The 17730-nt window shown below is 42.8% G+C and overlaps 1 protein-coding gene across 1 annotated transcript; it reads left to right on the forward strand.

Moving 5' to 3' along the window:
• The first annotated feature begins 2738 nt into the window (after window positions 1-2738).
• RBSN (rabenosyn, RAB effector) lies at window positions 2739-16976 on the forward strand. The gene is made up of 11 exons (XM_069866295.1): window positions 2739-2972; window positions 5371-5514; window positions 7252-7352; window positions 7965-8010; window positions 8120-8281; window positions 9178-9419; window positions 10091-10161; window positions 11384-11470; window positions 11937-12039; window positions 12455-12529; window positions 13433-16976. The coding sequence occupies exons 1-11, from the start codon at window positions 2810-2812 to the stop codon at window positions 14558-14560; spliced, it is 2322 nt and encodes a 773-aa protein (XP_069722396.1). The 5' UTR covers window positions 2739-2809; the 3' UTR covers window positions 14561-16976.
• The last annotated feature ends 754 nt before the right edge of the window (window positions 16977-17730 follow it).

Below are 17730 nucleotides of genomic sequence, written 5' to 3' on the forward strand. Positions count from 1 at the left end.
TCCACTCCCCATCACCAGCCTTCCTCTTCCCTTCTCAGCACCTACTAAGCGAACAACACACCCACCTGAAACAGGAGTGAGAAAACTACAGGCACTTCCCTATAAGCCCCATGTCTGCTCTCATCTTTTCTTTTTCACTTAATCCCACTATTACCCTTCTCACACCCACCAGTCTCCTATCCAAGCACAGGTCCTGCAGCTCTCCCGGGGACACTCGCGCTGCTGGAACACGCTTGCACTGGCTGAGAGTCATACCTCACTTGCTTCAGCAGAGGCCTGGACAGAAGGAGCAAGGTAACAGCAAAGGGAGTTCCACCTGAGCTTTCCCAAGGCACAAACATGACTCAGTACCAGGAAACAGCCCAGCTCAAACAAAGCCAGAGCAAGGAGGACAACACCACAGCAGGTGAATCCTCACAGGCACTAAGCCTCAAGTTCTCTCCTACTCTCTTCCTCTAAAGACAGAAACACAAGAAAATCAGATCCCATATTGCTTCAGGTTTGCCCACCCTCAAGCATTACCCTGCAAAAACACTACCCTCCTTCACAACCCCAACCACCCGCTTCCTCCCACCCTGCACAAAGCCCTCACACTAGGACACGGGTGCCTCATCGGGGATGGGAGTCGCCTAAACCCCAGGTTTTCCAGTCTGGTTTTCAAACAGATGCCACTCTACAGGCAAGTTAGTGCAAGTCCTAGCTGTGGGTCTGAAAGACTCAGCAGATACATGGGGTAACTTGCGTACTGCTGTAGGAAAAGGAGCCTTCTTAGGGTGTAAACACAGTAACAGAGATCAGAATACAGGCAACAAGGAAAAAAAAAAAAGAGGAGAGTAAAGGATGACAGTAATGAGAAAAGATGTTTATTAATTGACGCCCAAATTCCAAATATAGGCCTATGCAATGAGAAAACTGAGGAGCTTTGATGAGCTGTGCACGCTAGACAGATCTGCCAGCTCGGGACTGAGCATATTGAGCACTTCTTGGCAAGCCTGTTCCATGTGTGGTTAAATCCTTCCAGCTAAGTCTGGAAGAAGCCAGAAATATAGTTTTTATATAACAAAACAGTATGAAAAGTCAGATGGTTACTTCTATATTTCCATTTTCATCGTTTAAAGTACTGTCCTTCTTTACAAACACTGCTGGTTTCCTTTCCAGTCCCTACACACTCAGGACTTTTTGAGTTTTAATATTAAAAACTTTAAAAATTAAAACACTTAAAATATTTCCAGGGTCTTAAGGCCTTGGAGTCAATACAGCCCCTTAAATTATTGAATAAATATTTAGAACAGTAACAATCAATCATACTTTCTAAAAACAAGTTTAATAATATATTGATAGGAATGGTTGGACTCGATGATCCGGTGGGTCTTTTCCAACCAGGTGATTCTATGATTCTGTGATAACCTCCCTGAGTGCACTGCAGGGAGAGAACCTGACCAGGGCAGCTTTTACAGCATCTCTTACCAGCTTTTAATATCAAAGAGAAATGGGGTCTGTGTTTTGTGTGCTGAAGAGGTGACTGTAACTGGGGTTCTACAGTATTTCCACATCTGCCCATTTCTCTGTTCATCACTGAATCAAAAAAACTGTCCCCTGTCACTTGGGAGAAGAGCCCAGCTCCCTCCTCTCCACAACCTCCTTTCAGGTAGTTGTAGAGAGCAATGAGGTCTCCCCTCAGCCTCCTCTTCTCCAGGCTAAACACCCCCAGCTCCCTCAGCCGATCCTCATAAGGCCTGTTCTCCAGCCCCTTCACCAGCTTCTCCTCCTCCTTCTCCACTTTTATTCATCCACCTTTCACCTCCTTCTTCTTTCTCCTCCTCCTCCTTTTTTCTCCTCCTAACCCTCCTCCTTCTTCTTCTTTTCCCCCCTCCTCCTTTCTCCTCTTTCCCCCCTCCTTTCTTCTCTTTTCCCTCCTTCCTTTCTTCTCTTTTCCCCTCTTCCTTTCTCCTCTTTTCCCCTCTTCCTTCTTTCTTCTCCCTCTTTCTCCTCCTCCTCGTTTCCCCTCTTTTTTCATCCTCCTTTCACCTCCTTCTTTCTCCTCCTACCCCTCCTCCTCTTTTCTCTTTTTCCTCCTTTCTCCTCCTCCTCCTCCTTTTTTCTCCTCCTAACCCTCCTCCTTCTTCTTTCCCCCCCTCCTCCTTTCTCCTCTTTCCCCCCCTCCTTTCTCCTCTTTTCCCCACTTCCTTCTTTCTTCTCCTTCTTTCTCCTCCTCCTCGTTTCTTCTCTTTTTTTATCCTCCTTTCACCTCCTTCTTTCTCCTCCTTTCTCCTCTTTTTTCCTCCTTTCTCCTCCTAACCCTCCTTTTTTCTCCTCCTAACCCTCCTCCTTTCTCCTCTTTCCCCCTCTCCTTTCTCCTCTTCCCCCCCTCCTTTCTTCTCTTTTCCCCTCCTCCTTTCTCCTCTTTTCCCCTCTTCCTTCTTTCTTCTTTCTCCTCCTCCTCGTTTCTCCTTTTTTTCATCCTCCTTTCCCCTCCTTCTTTCTCCTCCTTTCCCCTCTTTTCTCCTCCTTTCCCCTCTTTTTTCCTCCTTTCTCCTCTTTTTCCCTCCTTTTTCCTCCTCCTCCCTCTTTCTCCTCCTCCTCCTCCCTCTTTCCCCGCCTCCTTTTCCCTCTCCCTCGTCCCCATCGCTCGCTCGGCGCTCCGGCTGCCGCCTGGCCTGTCCCCGCCCCTTCCCGCGGGTCCCTGGGCGCTGCCCGTGGCTGGGCCCGCCGGGGCCTCTCGCGTCTCTTCCCGGCGGCCGCGGAGGAGGCTGAGGCTGAGGCTGCAGATGGGCGCCCGTGGCCGCCGCTGAGGGGAGGAGGCCCCGCCATGGCCGCAGGCTGCCCGGCGCCCTTCGGGGACCCGGGGGAGATGCGGGAGGGCTTCCTGTGCCCGCTGTGCCTCAAGGACCTGCAGTCCTTCTACCAGCTGCAGGCGCACTACGAGGGGGAGCACTCCGGCGAGGACAGGGACGTCAGGGGGCAGCTCAAAAGTGAGGGGGGCGCCATCGGCCTGGGGGGGGGGGTGGGCCGGGCTGACAGCGATGGGCCTCGGGCCGGCCCGGGTGGAACGGCGGGAGAAACCTCCTCACCGAAAGGGCTCTCGGGCCCCGAGGGGGCTGCTCGGGTCCCCGTCCCGGGAGGTGTTTGAAAGAAGGGCAGATGGAGAGCCCAGGGATGTGATTGAGGAGCGGACGCGTGCGGTTAGGCTCTAAGGACATTAGGAAAAAATTCTTCACCGAAAGGGTCATTGGGCACTGGCAGAGGCTGCCCAGGGAGGGGGTTGAGTCACCTTCCCTGGAGGTGTTTAAGGCACGGGTGGGCGAGGTGCTGAGGGACATGGTTTAGTGATTGATAGGAATGGTTGGACTCGATGATCCGGTGGGTCTCTTCCAACCTGGTTGTTCTATGATTCTATGATAAAGGTGTTTTCCAGCCGAGTGGTTCTGTGATTCTTCACCACATAACGTTCCCTGGGACCGAAACCCGGGCCTGTGGGCGCTGGCGACTGCTCTGCCAGCCCGGGGCTGAGCCTGGTGAGCGCTTCTGTGCCGTGTGGGCTTCAGTCCTACCAGCTGAATCTGGAACAGGCCAGAAAGATACTTTTTATGTAACAAAACCACTATGAAAAATCAGATGGTTACTTCTATCTTTCCATTTCCATAGTTTAAAGTACTGTCCTTTACAAACACTGCTGGTTTCCTTTCTAGTCCCCACAGGCTGAGGACTTTTCAATTTTTAAAACTAAAAACTATAAGAATTCAAACATTTAAAATATTTCCAAGGTCTTAACGCCTTGGTGTCAATGCAGCCCGTTAAATTATTTATTTAATCAATTTTTAGAAAAGTAACAATCATACAGTTATAGAATCACCAGATTGGAAAACACCCATTGGATCATCGAGTCCAACCATTCCTATCAAACACTAAACCATGCCCCTGAGCACCTTGTCCACCCATCCCTTAAACACTTTCAGGGAATCAGTGATACTTTCTGAAAACAAGCTTAAGAATATATAATCTACCTGAGTGTTCTTGCATAAAGAAAGTTGGGTTTGTCTGCTTGCTTTCTGTCCTAGTTATTAATTTTAAGTGAAGTCTGTTCTAGCAGAGGGGAGGCCAGCAGAACCACCTGGTTTGATTGCCTCTTTTAGGGACTAGAGTTCAAACTGTGCATCACAAGTGTCTGCATGACTTTGTGCTGAACTCCAGCTATTCTAATTGTGGAGTTTTTAGAGATGCTTGCAAATCACCTTAGTAGTGCACTTGAGTCATAGTGAGGTGGTTAACTTTTGATGGCAAACAAGACTTTGAAGTTTGTTCAAAAAGCTTTTGTGTCAGTGGCAAAGCCATGAGGCATACCTGCTTCTTTCTGAGTATGTCAGGCTCTCAAAGTCCTCAGTGCAAATATATTTTCTACTTAAGACACTGCAGTGTTGAGCTGGCATTTGCTGTGCTGGCTTGAGAGTAGATGGGGGAGGAGAAATCCCGTACAATGCTAGCAAAACCTCCACTGACCTGATGCAGTTTTCACTGAGTGGCGTTTTGGGAGGAAGCACAACTTCAGCAGCTGAAAAAGTGCTGGGAAGTTTGATGTCAGCATAAAGGGCCTGGTGGCTGAAGCTTGGGGGATGCATCCAGTAAGGTCAAGGTGGAAGTTCCAGTGTTTTGGACTCTAAATTAGAAAATCAGAGACATGAATGGATGTGCTAACTCGTGGTTCGCAACAGCTTGTTAGAAAGTTTGCTGTATAAAAGATCTAGTTCATGCAGATACTGAATGGGTTTGGTAAGAAAAGCAGTGTCCTCAACTTCTGCTGGCATACAGAGAGGAAAATAGGTGCCAGGGCAATAAAAGCTCTGAAGCTTCAAGTTCCTGGTCTTTATTTTTTTGTTGCTTTTTTGGCCTGATTGACCGCCCTTCTCTCACTAGCATTCGTATGAAATAATGCAGTCCTGTTGAGTACTTTTGAAATTATTAACTTGTACAAGCACGTTGAAATCCTTAGTTTGGAGTTCCTGCAACAAGACAAAGGAAGTGTTGAACATCCTCGAATCCTAAGAAGATAATTGGGAATTAAGTGAATTAATAATTATCTGTGTCATGTCCCAGAGTGCCATGAAACAGGTTCCATAGTTTAAGAGAGCTTGCTGTTTTACTGTGAAGTCCCTGAATGGAGCATCTAGAACTACTGTTTTCCTCATTAAGACCTTAGTACTACTTTATGACAGATAACAAAGAGCATTTCATGTCATCTGTGGTTCTCTGGACCACATTCTGGTTCTAAGCAGAACATGTTGAGAATAAACTTGTCATCAAAGAAAAAGGGTAGGGCTAAAATATGAGTATTCCATACTGCCACATTTGATAACTTGGGGTTTTCTTTTTCAGATCTAGTCCAGAAGGCCAAAAGAGCAAAGAAGAAATTGCTGAAACGAGAAGGAGATGACAGAACTGATTCTGGATCTCAGGAACGATACGAGTCATTCAGCTATGGTGGAGTAGATCCGTACATGTGGGAGCCCCAGGAAGTAGGTAGGAGAGCTGGAAAGCAATACTCAGTGGGGGTACCTTCTCTTTTAATCTGAAGTAGGAAACTGCTACAATATTGCTGAAGTTGCATGGAATTGTGTCTGCATTGCTGTAGCATGAAGGTATGGTTTGTATATTGATTTTGTGCAGCCTGCCTGCTTTGTGTGGGGTGATGGGGAAAATGCAGATAATGGAAAAACAAATGGATGGAATCAGTAGTCCAGAATAATTTTGAGAGCAGGAGTTGGTTGTCATGGCATTGTGCCTGAACTGTTAAGGCCTGCTGGATAGGTGTTTACTTCTGTTGAGGTGTTCTGCAACCATCTTGTGGCTTTTTACAAAACACGAAATCCACTAATTAATAATTAAGCTGTAGCTTTACAAAATCTCCAGCTTTTGGGCTACACTTAAAGCAGTAGCTAGTTTACACGTCTGACAAAAAGCTTGCCCACTGATTCATTTGGCTTACATTAAAAAAAAACCAAACAAGTAGAAAACCACAAAACAAAAAAAAACAACCCCAAAACCAGCCTTCTGCTTATAAATCTACGCTTGCAGAATTTCAAGGATAAGTTGACTGCGCTTGTCATTACAAATACTGCTGCTGGAAGTTGCCCCTCCCTGTTACCGAAACATTGTGGTTATTTTCAGGGGGAGGAAGCAGCCCTATCTCTGGTGGATCCTGGGAAAGTTTCCCCTCAGCTGCTGACAGACTAGGACTTAGTCCTTTTGGTCTGCAGAGTCAGTTCTGTAGGTTATTATACTTTTGACTTTGTAGCTCTTTCAGCAGCAATCATAGTATAAATATTAGGTAAGAATAAATTTAGGCAGTGAACTAGCAGAAGGTTTCTAAACATCAGAGGAGTGAGAACTGTTTTCTGATCAGTGGAGGGATTATGGACCTTAGGGATTTCAGGGTGGGATTTTGTGGGTTTGTGACGAGGGACTGTGTGATGTCTCCAAAGCAATGGCTGAATTCCATTACTTAGAGGGTTCCATTATTTTCATTAGAGATTACTTTCATTATAGATCATTAGATACTTAGAGATTCCATTACTTTCATTCCTATGAATTCAGATTTGGAGGTTTTTTTAGTTATTTCTTTAGCATGAGGAAAGCACTTCCAAGTAGCATTTCCATCCTGCTTGGATGAAGATCAAAACTTAAACTTGAAACTAGTATTGTCAAATATTAATTGTACATCTCTTAAGTAGATGCTCTGTTGTTCAGTTGTATACTTGGTGATCAGTTTTCTGTAAATCTGAATTGTCATCAAGGATGTGATTCAGACCCCTGAAGGTCGAAGAGTGGTTAGAATTCTGTAAGAGGAATGCATAGACCAGCAATAACCTTTGGACTTGCCTCTTCTCTTTGTTCAACATGTAGCTAGAAAACTAAAGGGAATTGGTTTTGAGACTGCTACAAGTTGATAATAGCTTCCCATTGCCAAATGTAACAGAGAGTTGAAGCGGGGGAAGATGTTGCAGATGTTCTCTTTAACGTAGTGCCTGTTTTGTGTAGTAGAAATAAAACACTGTTTATTGCTAGCCTGGATGTCAGGCTTTAACCTGCATGTTTCATTTAGAGCAGCACCATGAAAATGTAGAATTCTAACATGTCTTTAAAATTTGATTTGAACATGAGAAATAAATAGTTAAAAGTGACAGCTGTCTTTCAAGAGGCAATTAAATCCATACAGAACACCTAAGTGACTATAAAAACTTCCTGCTCTCTCTGTAGGTGCTATGAGAAGCCATCTTACTGATTTCAAGAAACACCGAGCAGCCAGAATTGATCACTATGTAGTTGAAGTCAATAAATTAATAATCAGGTTAGAAAAGGTAAATTTGCTGTGTTTTAATATTCCAGCCTTCTGAATGTTTCCTAGATCAAAAAAAAAAATATATATTGCTATGAAGTGTGCCCATTTGTCTAGCAGTGCATTTTATAAAGGACTCTCTTCACACATGACTGTTTTCTTTTTTATCGTTTACTACTGTGCTTCATCTGACCTGTACTGTGGATATAATTGCTGTTTCTGTGCGCTATTTTCAAGCTGAAAATGCTACTTCCATGTGCTTCAAGAGCCATCTGTTTTCTTGTATATTTTCTCCATCTTTTACTTTACTAAATTTCTCCCTAATCTTTTTGTCGTGATTCTTCCAGCTTCTCATTCTTTAAAATCTACCAGGCATATATTTGGGCTTAGATGCAGTAATGCTGGATGCTGCAAGGATCCAATTTGTACAGGTTTGGCAGTCATTGTTTAGCACAGCTTGTATGAATGTGGCATTAAAAATAAACAGGGAAGTTGTAGGAATCTGGTGCAGAACAGGCTGAGACTCCTATTTCTTGAAAATGCCAGGTTTCTTCTTCTTGTTGGGCTGGGTGGTGTTGGGTTTTTTCTTTGCAAAATTACTGTTTCTTTTAATGTGTTGTTTATCTTTTGCCAGCTCACATCGTTTGACAGAGCAAACACTGACTCGGCTAAAATAAGAGGTTGGTATGAGCTTATCTCAGACTGCTCGCTCCTCCAGTTTAACCAGCTGAGAGGTTAACTGAATGAATCTCTGACGCTGTGTTGCCCTCCCCTCTTGCCCGATCACAGCTATAGAGAAGTCTGTTGTGCCTTGGGTCAGTGATCAGGATGTTCCCTTCTGCCCAGACTGTGGCAATAAGTTCAGTATTCGAAACCGACGTCACCACTGCCGCCTCTGTGGGTCCATTATGTGCAAGAAGTGCATGGAACTTGTCAGTCTCCCTTTGGCTAGTAAGTACAGTGTGGGGTGTTCATTCCTCCTTCTCCTAGCTCTCTCAGGGTGCTAAGTGGCCTTTTGCCACTAGAAAAAAGCTAATGGTAATATTCTGCCTGTGCACAAAACTTGGTCCTTAGCATGTCATTCAGTTTCATGCAGACACTTGTCTGTGAAACAGAAAAGAATGATGAGGTGTCCATTCCTTCTTCAGGTTTGGAACTATTACATAATGCTGAAAAAGTTACTAGAAGAAGTACAAGTAGCATATGCTACTAGTAAATATACTAGTAGAAATTAATTATATTTTGTGTCTTATTCTGCTGAGTACAAGAACTGTGAGGGTATTAACTTCAGGAATTAAAACGGCCAAGGCATTTGACATTTAAAACTGCTGTGGATATTTCCAGTCCTGCCCATCCTTGTCCAGATGCTGAAATTAAGGAAATCCATCCACAACCCTTCAAGAAACCCTTTAGGCTTTAATTTCCTCATCCTAGTGCATTGGAAAGGAGGCTCTATTTTCTATGGGAATAAACGACATCAAATGTGCTTTTTGGAGAATTCAAATACAAAACATGGATGGCATTAACATAGCCCTTCTTCTACATGCTATTCTGTAACTATGCAAGCTCCAACACGAGACCGTTTCTAGACATTATGAAAGGAAGCATCTCTCAGCAGTCAGCTCTCCAGCTGCTTTCAGAATGGAGCAGCATTTCAGTGAAGACCCAAGTTCTGACTTGCAGTCTTGGTTGTCATGAGTTTCTTGTGTGTCTTTCAGCAGATTGTTTCAACTTGGTTTCTTATATTACCTGAATGTCAAACAGTAGTTCTGTTAAAGTGTCATTCGTGATTGTAAAATCTGTTGGCTTCTCCAGTCACTGTAAAATTACCTGTGCTATATTTTTAGGCAAACTCACCAGTGCCAGCAAAGAGGCCTTGGGTTCTCATACCAGCCCAAACTCCTCACCTAATAGTGTTCATGGCTCCCGCCGTGGCAGCATTAGCAGCATAAGCAGTGTGAGCTCGGTTCTGGATGAGAAGGACGATGAACGGATCCGTTGTTGTCGGCACTGCAAAGATACCTTGTTGAAAAGGGAACAGCAGATTGATGAGAAAGAATATACACCAGAGATTGTGAAACTCTATGAGGTAAATCAGACTTCTTGCTGCTTTCTTCTCAGTGTGTATATATCTGCAGTTGTCACTACTGAACTTCTGGCTTGTTATCTCATGTCCAAGCTCTTGCATTGACTTAAAACTCACTTGTGTTAGAACAGACTCTGTTGGGTGTTTATGCTAAATAACAAAGATTTATCTAAAATGATGGAGCCAGTTGCCAACTGTGGGACTTGAAATTGTCAGAACTATTTGTCCTCACACTGGTGGCAAATGTTTTTTTGGACTATCTACATCCATCAGCAGTGCATGGCTGGAGCACTGTGTTCAAATATGCTTTCAAAATAGGTACCAAAAATCATCAGGTATCTTTTCAAGAGAGTCTGCAACCCCCCCCGCCCCCGCTATTATTTGTGAAGGCATTTAAGGTTAGAAGTTGTCCAAGTCATCCATTAAAACAGCTTCTGAATTCAAAATTCACCTTGGAGGGAACCAGGGGGATTCTTTCTGTGTTCATGACCACACTGACTGTGTTCCGAAGATAGATGGAGGGTCTTGTCATTCAGAATAGTTAAATGGCTTTTGTTGTGGTTAATGTTGAATGTGCACAGGCAGCATGGAAGGTTTATGTCAGTATGTTCTTGCATAAGTATTTTTATTTATTATAAAAGTTCTTTTTTTATATACATTTTGTTTTAAACAAGAAACTCCGGCTCTGCATGGAAAAGGTTGACCAGAAGGCACCAGAATATATAAGGATGGCAGAATCACTAAAGTAAGCCCTATTCGCTGGTTTTGTTAATGAGTATGTGTATTTTTCCTTCCCCAAAATGTGGGAAGGAGTAAGGACGTGGCATGCTAAGGCTGCACGAGCATAAATGATAAGACAAATAGTGTTAGATTACCTGTAGTCTTTTGGATGCTCTTCAAACAAAGCAGAATAGAATGAGTTAGCACTGGTAACGTTACATACAGAGAAGCAGTCTGGTTTGGTTTTTTTAAAGCCACTTCCTAGTGAGGCACCACTGTCATAAGTTAACATGTCATCTCTCCAAAAAAAAAAAACCAAGGCTACAATTCCTGTGTAAATGAGCCTCTTAGAAACAGCTGAAGCAGGATATTGCTGCCCCCAGCTGGATCTTAGGGCTTCCAGCAGTGCCAGCAGCAAAGCATTGTTTGAATGATTTTGTTCCTGTGTGAAGCGAGCCACCTTCACCTGACAGCTGTTGTACATGTAGCAGGTGTGCCCTGTGCTGCAGTGGATATGCAGCAGTTGTGTCTCACAATTTTGCACGTAATTTCTTCTGGCAGATTTCTCTCACTGGGGTAACTTAAATCTCTCCAGCTGTATCTGCAAGAGCTGCTCAAATTATGCTTCTGGCTTGTATAGTAGAGAAGTGCACACGTTGGCCTTGGACTGTGAAGCGTTCGTTTGGGAAGTTAACAAGTATTTCTGTGCCTGTCCTTTAGATCTGATGGTCATAGAAAAATTAAGTGGTTATTTATTATAATAAACCTGGTTTTGTAAAAATGCACCTCCCAAAAGGAGGAGAGAAGGATAGAAGGGAAAAACGCACTGAACTATTGCTCCTTTTTGTCATGACTTCATGAGAGCTGGTGTTACATGGCGTGACAACTGGAGAAGAGTAAAAACGTGAATGTCCTGTATAACAGAAGCACATGCCAGAAAAAACAGACTTCTTACTGATGAAATTAAGGATTTCTGACTAGTAGTGAGTCCCAGAAGCTGGAATCATATGGATAGTGAGGTTGCTTCTGAAAGAGTGATCCGTATATTTTATATTTGAGATATAAAAGAAGAGGCAAGCCAAAATATGGTAAAAACTCTTCCCTGATAAATCCTGATTTGTTATATCAGTAAATGTGTGATTGTAGTAAAGTGCATAGAATTGTATCTTGGTCATCTTGGGATGCGTCTAGTGTTGTCTGCTTTGTTAGCTGAATGCATGACTTACAGTGAAGTTTTTATTTCTTAGTGCTGGGGAGACGACCTACAATCTTGAACACGCAAATGACTTGAGGGTGGAGATTCAGAAAATATACGAATTCATAGATGCCTTAAGGTAAAAGATCTCCCTCTCTCTCCCCCCCAGTACATATCTCTTGCTGTTGTGACTCTCTGTAGTCTTCCTCAACTGTTGGCATCTGTTTGCGTAGCAGATACCTGCTTCTCCTGTGGATAGTCAATGTCATAAAGAGCATGTGAGAAGGTAGATGCTGTTCTGTGCACCATTAATTTTTACCTCCTTTTCCAGCCTTAAAAATCATACATTCCTCTGCAGTGGAAATAACTAAGCACAGAGGAAACAAATAGTGGCAGAGTTTTTATTTTGGGTTTGGGTTTTGTTTTGGCTTGTTTAAGGAAAAAAAGGATGTGAGTGGAAAGCATTATAACTTGTAGTATCCAAAGTGGTTTACCCAAAAGAACCTCAGAAAATTTTCCTCCGCTATTGCCTCTCTCCCCTTCTGTTGCATTTTTGCTGGCCCTTGGTTTTGAACTGACGAGGCTGTATGTTTGCTTTGATTCAGTAAGAAGATTCTGAGTCTAGGCTTGCATGAAGATCCCCAACCTCATCCTAAAACACTACAGCTTCAGAGAATGATAAGATATTCAGCTACACTTTTTGTTCAGGTAAATGGAACATATGAGCTGAACGTAAACTTTTATCTAGCGTTTTCTTTGTTGGCAGCATCTTCGTGGTTTGAAACTATTTTGACAGGAGGTTTAGCTCTATACATTTTCTGTAGTTCCTGGAGTGACTTAAGCGAACTCCCTTAAGGCTACCACAAATACAGATAGCGTAGTCAGGGCAGCACTGAGCTTAGGGACCTAAGAGAATGTCTGCATCTGGGCTTTGTCTCTTGCTGAGGTGTGAACCCAGCTAACAGAAGGTAGGAGAGCAAAGACTTGTGCAGACTTGCAGCAGTGACTGTAGCATACAAGAACCTTTAATGTGTTCTGTTCTGTTGCTAGTGTCTCTTTTCAAGTGCTTGAAAATTGGCTGAATACCTGTGATCAACACTGTAAATGTTTCTGCTTTTTCTAGGAAAAACTGCTTGGTCTGATGTCCCTGCCCACCAAAGATCAGTATGAAGAACTGAAGAAGAGAAGAATTCAAATGGTAAGAGGGGTTAAGATCTGTTACACCCTGTGTCAGAGTCTCCTTCAAGGGCCTAAGCTTAGGAGCTGTGTGTGTGAAGAGTTGCCTTTAACATTGATTTCAGTTTTTTATTTTTTTCACTCAAGACAATTCTGTACCTTTTTTGAGGGATTCATGCAACACTGTCATTGCATTCTACCCAGAACATTAGCAGGTGGGCACTGAGCAGCTGAACACTTCTGGAAAGCAGCACTGGTTTGGTTGCATGCGCTGTTTCTGCTGCAGCTCATGCAGAGTGAGCCCTAAACTAAGTATGTCAGTTTACATGGATTTTAACATCGTGTTCTGGAGTTCATTTGCACAAGTAGAACTCGTAGACTTCTTGTGGTGGAGACCAATGACATTCTAGAATAAGGATGTGTCTTCAGAGAGAGGGATTTTTCCATTGGGAGGGAGGACATAATTCATTGTAAACTAAACCAGCTTTATTTTGAGATAGAAGTTGAGAAATAAGAATTGTTGGACTCCAAAATGACCCTTATCACTGATCTATTACAGATGTCAGCTGTAGTCAGCTGTGATATGGTGACTGTCCAAACCAATCCAGACCACTCTTTGCAGACTTGCATAGGCATTTTTTTTCTCTGCATAAAGCACTGTTGCTGCTCTTACTTGCTCTCAAGTTTGTAGAGGCAGATTTCATGGGATTTTGATCAATATTATCACAAACAGCCTGAAGGGAAGTGGTTAGGTAATATTATGAAAATAAGCGTTTTCTGCAAAGCAACCAGAAATGCAGCTGATCCCTTTCAGTGACAGCCAGCACTGTCCAAGGTCAGGTAACTTCTTGTACCAATGGATATTTAGAATGGAATCTTTCACGTTATTGGTGTTCTCTTACTATGTGGGTTTTTTTTGGCTTAGGTGGCCCTCGAAACACATGGCAAACAAGAGGAAAAACAGAAAGACATTATCTCCAGATCGGCAGCTGCAGTTAATGGTGATGCAACTCACCTGAAAAAAGGAACGGTCAGGAAATCCGAAGGCTGGTTACCTACATCTAGCATATCAAGAGAGAGCGAGATAGCAGACCCGCTGCTTCAGCAGATCGATAACATCACATCCTTTATTAAGCAAGCAAAGGCAGCTAATAGGATTGACGAGGTCCATATGTTGCAAGAGAACCTGAGGCAGCTTCAGGATGAATATGATCAACAACAAACTCTGAAAGCCATCGAGCTTTCTAAGAAACAGGCAGAAGAGGAAGAGATTCAGAGGGAGGAACTTCAGGTCCTTCGTGAAAAAGAGTGGGCAAGAGAACACCACCGATTCATGTCTCAGCATTCAAGGACACGCTCCTTGGACTTCAGAGAAGTCAAGCAGCATCAGCATGAAGTTGCAAAAGAGAATCAGAACTTGACAGCACATACATCGGATTTGGATATTACTCAGATCAAAGGGGACTCAAGTTTTGAAACTGCTGTTGAGCAGCTGCCAGCTAAAGAGCACTTGATCTTCACACCCAGACCCCAGAATGCCCCACAGTGTGACAAAGACCGAGATCAGACAGCTGGTCTAAACCCTTTTGAAGATGAAGCAGATACCCCTCAGTTAGAAGAAGACCCTACTAACCCATTTGCCAAAGACACTTCTCCAATAGTTCCTAACACAGTTCTGCAAAGTGATAAAAAGGAATATAATCCATTTGAAGATGAAGAGGAAGAAGAACAAACTAACGGAGTACCTGGCAGTACTTTGAACCCTTTTGAGGAGGATGAAAATCCATCTCAAAAGCCTGAGGGCAGTTGGAATTCTGGGAATCCATTTGAAGAGCGACCCTCTACCAATCCCTTTGAAGTGGAGGATGGCAATGAGATCTCTGGAGAGGAGGCTATAGAGGAAGAGCTGCTTCTCCAACAGATAGATAACATCAAAGCTTATATATTTGATGCTAAACATAGTGGACGAATGGATGAGGTGGAGGTGCTCACAGAGAACTTAAGGGAATTGAAGCGCACATTAGCAAAGCAGAAGGAGAAATCCAGCTGCTGAAGCAGCAATAAGGCTGTGTAATTATTACTTTAAGTCTGCTGTTACATATGGGAAGGTAGAGCAGATACTTCTAACAGTACAGATCACATAGAGGGAATTGGGAGAATCTTGACTTATGCACTTTCAGTTGGGTGTTTCCACTACTACTCGGTATCGAGGGAAGAGCTCCTGAGGTATGCTGCTGGTCTCAACTGCTTACACTGAGAAATTTTAAAATCACTTCTTACAACACTCCAAATGCAACTGGTCTTTATCGTGCTTATTTTGGTCAAAGTGGTTAAATGCTAATAGGAAACTGATATGGAAAGGGTTGCAGTGTTGGCTTGCCATCTCTCCCCTTTCCCGTGGCAGCATTGGCCTTTCAAATGGAGCTTTGACTAAAGAGCAACAAAAACCTTTCTAACGCTTCTGCACTCTGTCTCTATCAGAGGATGCAGTGTTCCAGGCTGGGTTAATTGCCCAATGGTGTTAAGAAAAAGTGCTGTTAAAAGGCTGCTGTGATTCTTTGAAGTGCAGAATATACAGGCTTGCAGATCGATTTTGTGCAATGCTAATATATAAAAGGGATTTTAAGACTGAAAAGAGCTTTATAACTGATCTTAATGAGTAACCTTTTAATGTGTTTATAAAAATTTGGATGCTGTTTTCTCATCGCTTTTAGTTTCCTATTTGCTCTGAGCACAAACTAGTGTAATAGAGCGTGTCCTGCTGGCTTCAGAGACCTGCTTGTGTGGGAACAAGTACTTACTCTTTTTCCAGGGAAAAGAGCATCAGGCTACCACTGTTTCAAACTATAACATAAAGGGTGGCCCTTCAATTCCTAATTGCCTTATGGAATCTACACATTCCTTTAAATTCTCTGGGTGACAGAATGATCATATTTGTCATAGTTGTGAGACTGGAACCCGCTTTTTGTAGCACTCAAGGAACAAAAATCTTGTTTACAATGGAGAGCTGAAGTGCCACTGAACTGGAATTCTGTGAATGCTGGGAGACAAATTTGGCTGCGATAGTGCCACATGGTGATTCTCTTTCATATTTGATTCCTCTCAGAAGTTACAAGAGTCAGGCATGTTTGTCTTAAGAAGCTCCAAGTTGGAGTCCTTGAGATCCTGTGGTCCAGGGCTTGACCAGGTGATGGCCGGCACCTGCGATACAGGAGGGCTTAGAGCTGTGCCTCACAAGATTGGCATCAGAAATGTAGGATCACTTCAGAGCTAGGTCAGCCTGTGTCTTTGTGAAACACGGAGCCTGAGCTGCATTAATTTTTGTCTTCAAAAGGTAGGGGCCCAGCACGAGGCATCAGTGTTTGAAAGGGGGGTGGGGAGGAAGTAGTCTGAAGGGTGTATGTATTTAAAGCTGAAATAGAGGAAAATGGGGCAGGTTGCACTTTATAGCACTAATAGGAGTAGGCTTACTCAGAAGCGTAGACTTTATGGAATGGGACGTGTCTTTTAACCGTGTCTCTGATAATAGTGCAATGCTTGGGTTGCAGCTGTGCTAACATTTAGAGACACAAGCAATTACATAGGAACTCTAGTTTTAATTTGCTGTAAATAAGTGGACATAAGGACTTGTGGAACTGTTAAAAAAACCCAAACCACCTGTATCTTCACATAAAAGTACTAGCAAGTGACCAAAATCACTTAGGGCAGCCACTTGCAGAGAGCTGATGTTCTTACTGGAGCCTAAATCTGAAGTTGAAAGGTGTGCAGAAGAGGTTTGCAGAAGACCACGAAGTCTTTACACTGGGATGTTTTACTAGAGTTGAGTCCCCAAGTGTTTTTTTGCACCAAATGGAACGAAGAGCAGAGGATTCCGAAAATCTGTAAAGTAACAGAACGTGCACTGCAGCACCAGATTTAGGAACGCAGCAAAAAGTATAAGTTGCTAAACATAATCCCTGGAATTGTTTTAACAGAAATAGCATAAGGTAGTTATTTAAGAAAGACTTGTTTCCTAGTTGAGAGGACTGCTCCCTGCAATGTAACCCAAAGCTCTTTTGGTACCAACATGAGAAAAATGTTTTGGTGGCTTCAGCTTTCAAATTTAAAAAGTGTTTTTTCCTTGTTGAAAACTATCCTGCCTTGTTTGTATTTTCAGTCCAATACACTAATAATTAAAATATCCTTATTGTACATGTAATGTATTTTTACAAGCAGGTAACAGACTAGCATACCTCATGATCGTTGTCAGTGTTAAATGTGGTAGACTAGACACCTCATAGTCATCTCTGAAACAAAGAGCTTATGCTGGGATTTGGACTGCTGTGAGGCTCGCATGGCGCAACCGAATGAAGACATCTTAACCATAAAGCTCAATAACTAACTAGCAGTGACTTTTGTTAAAATTGCATGCAGTACTCTTTATGGAAGCTTTGTAAACAGAGATGAAATAAAACAACATGTTTATTTTGTACTGTGCTCCTGCTTGACAGTTTTTACAGGACACTTGAAGTGGTGTGAAATATTGTACTCGACCGTGAGTTTAGAAATGTCAAATAACAGTTCTACGTTAATGTGCACTCTAAGCCTGACTTAAAGCTGTGTGCAATTACCAAATTCAAAGCAATACACTACAATCTTACATGTTTATGTACATATAGGTATAGCATGTTGGTTTGTGAGGCAGAAGCTGTGATAATTTAGAAGGTTTTTTTGACTAACACCAGGGAGCAGGAGTTTGAGGCAAGAAGAGTTAGACAGCAGCACTGGACTTTGAAGTGTAATGCACTTGCTGCCTAGAAGTTGGTAGAAGTTGATACATTTCGAGTTCTCCTCTGTGTAGCTCCTTTTATTTTTAAAGGAAGACTGTTTAGGAAATTGTTTTAATTTAGGAGTGGGTTTACATTTCTTTTTGCAGGACAATAAAGATGATTGTAAAGCATCTCTCAAAACCAACTGACACATTCTCCTTTACTGCTGGTATTCTTGACTTGATCAGTGCTTCTCGGAGCTGCAGTATCAACTGCAAAAGTTTTACCTTGTAAATGTGACTTTTAAGTGTTTCCGAAGGGTAACTAAACAAAATTCAGCTGTAGTTTGAGCCTCTCTTCAGTCAGTACAAGATGGAAATCAGCAAGAACGCTTTTAAACCACTTTCTGTAAATTTTGGAATTCTGTGCGGTTTCAAAGATAAAGAGACCAGGATAAAAAGTTAATTTATCCTAG

This window comes from Phaenicophaeus curvirostris, chromosome 11 (assembly GCF_032191515.1).
Source record: "Phaenicophaeus curvirostris isolate KB17595 chromosome 11, BPBGC_Pcur_1.0, whole genome shotgun sequence".
In the NCBI taxonomy this organism is placed as follows: domain Eukaryota; kingdom Metazoa; phylum Chordata; class Aves; order Cuculiformes; family Cuculidae; genus Phaenicophaeus; species Phaenicophaeus curvirostris.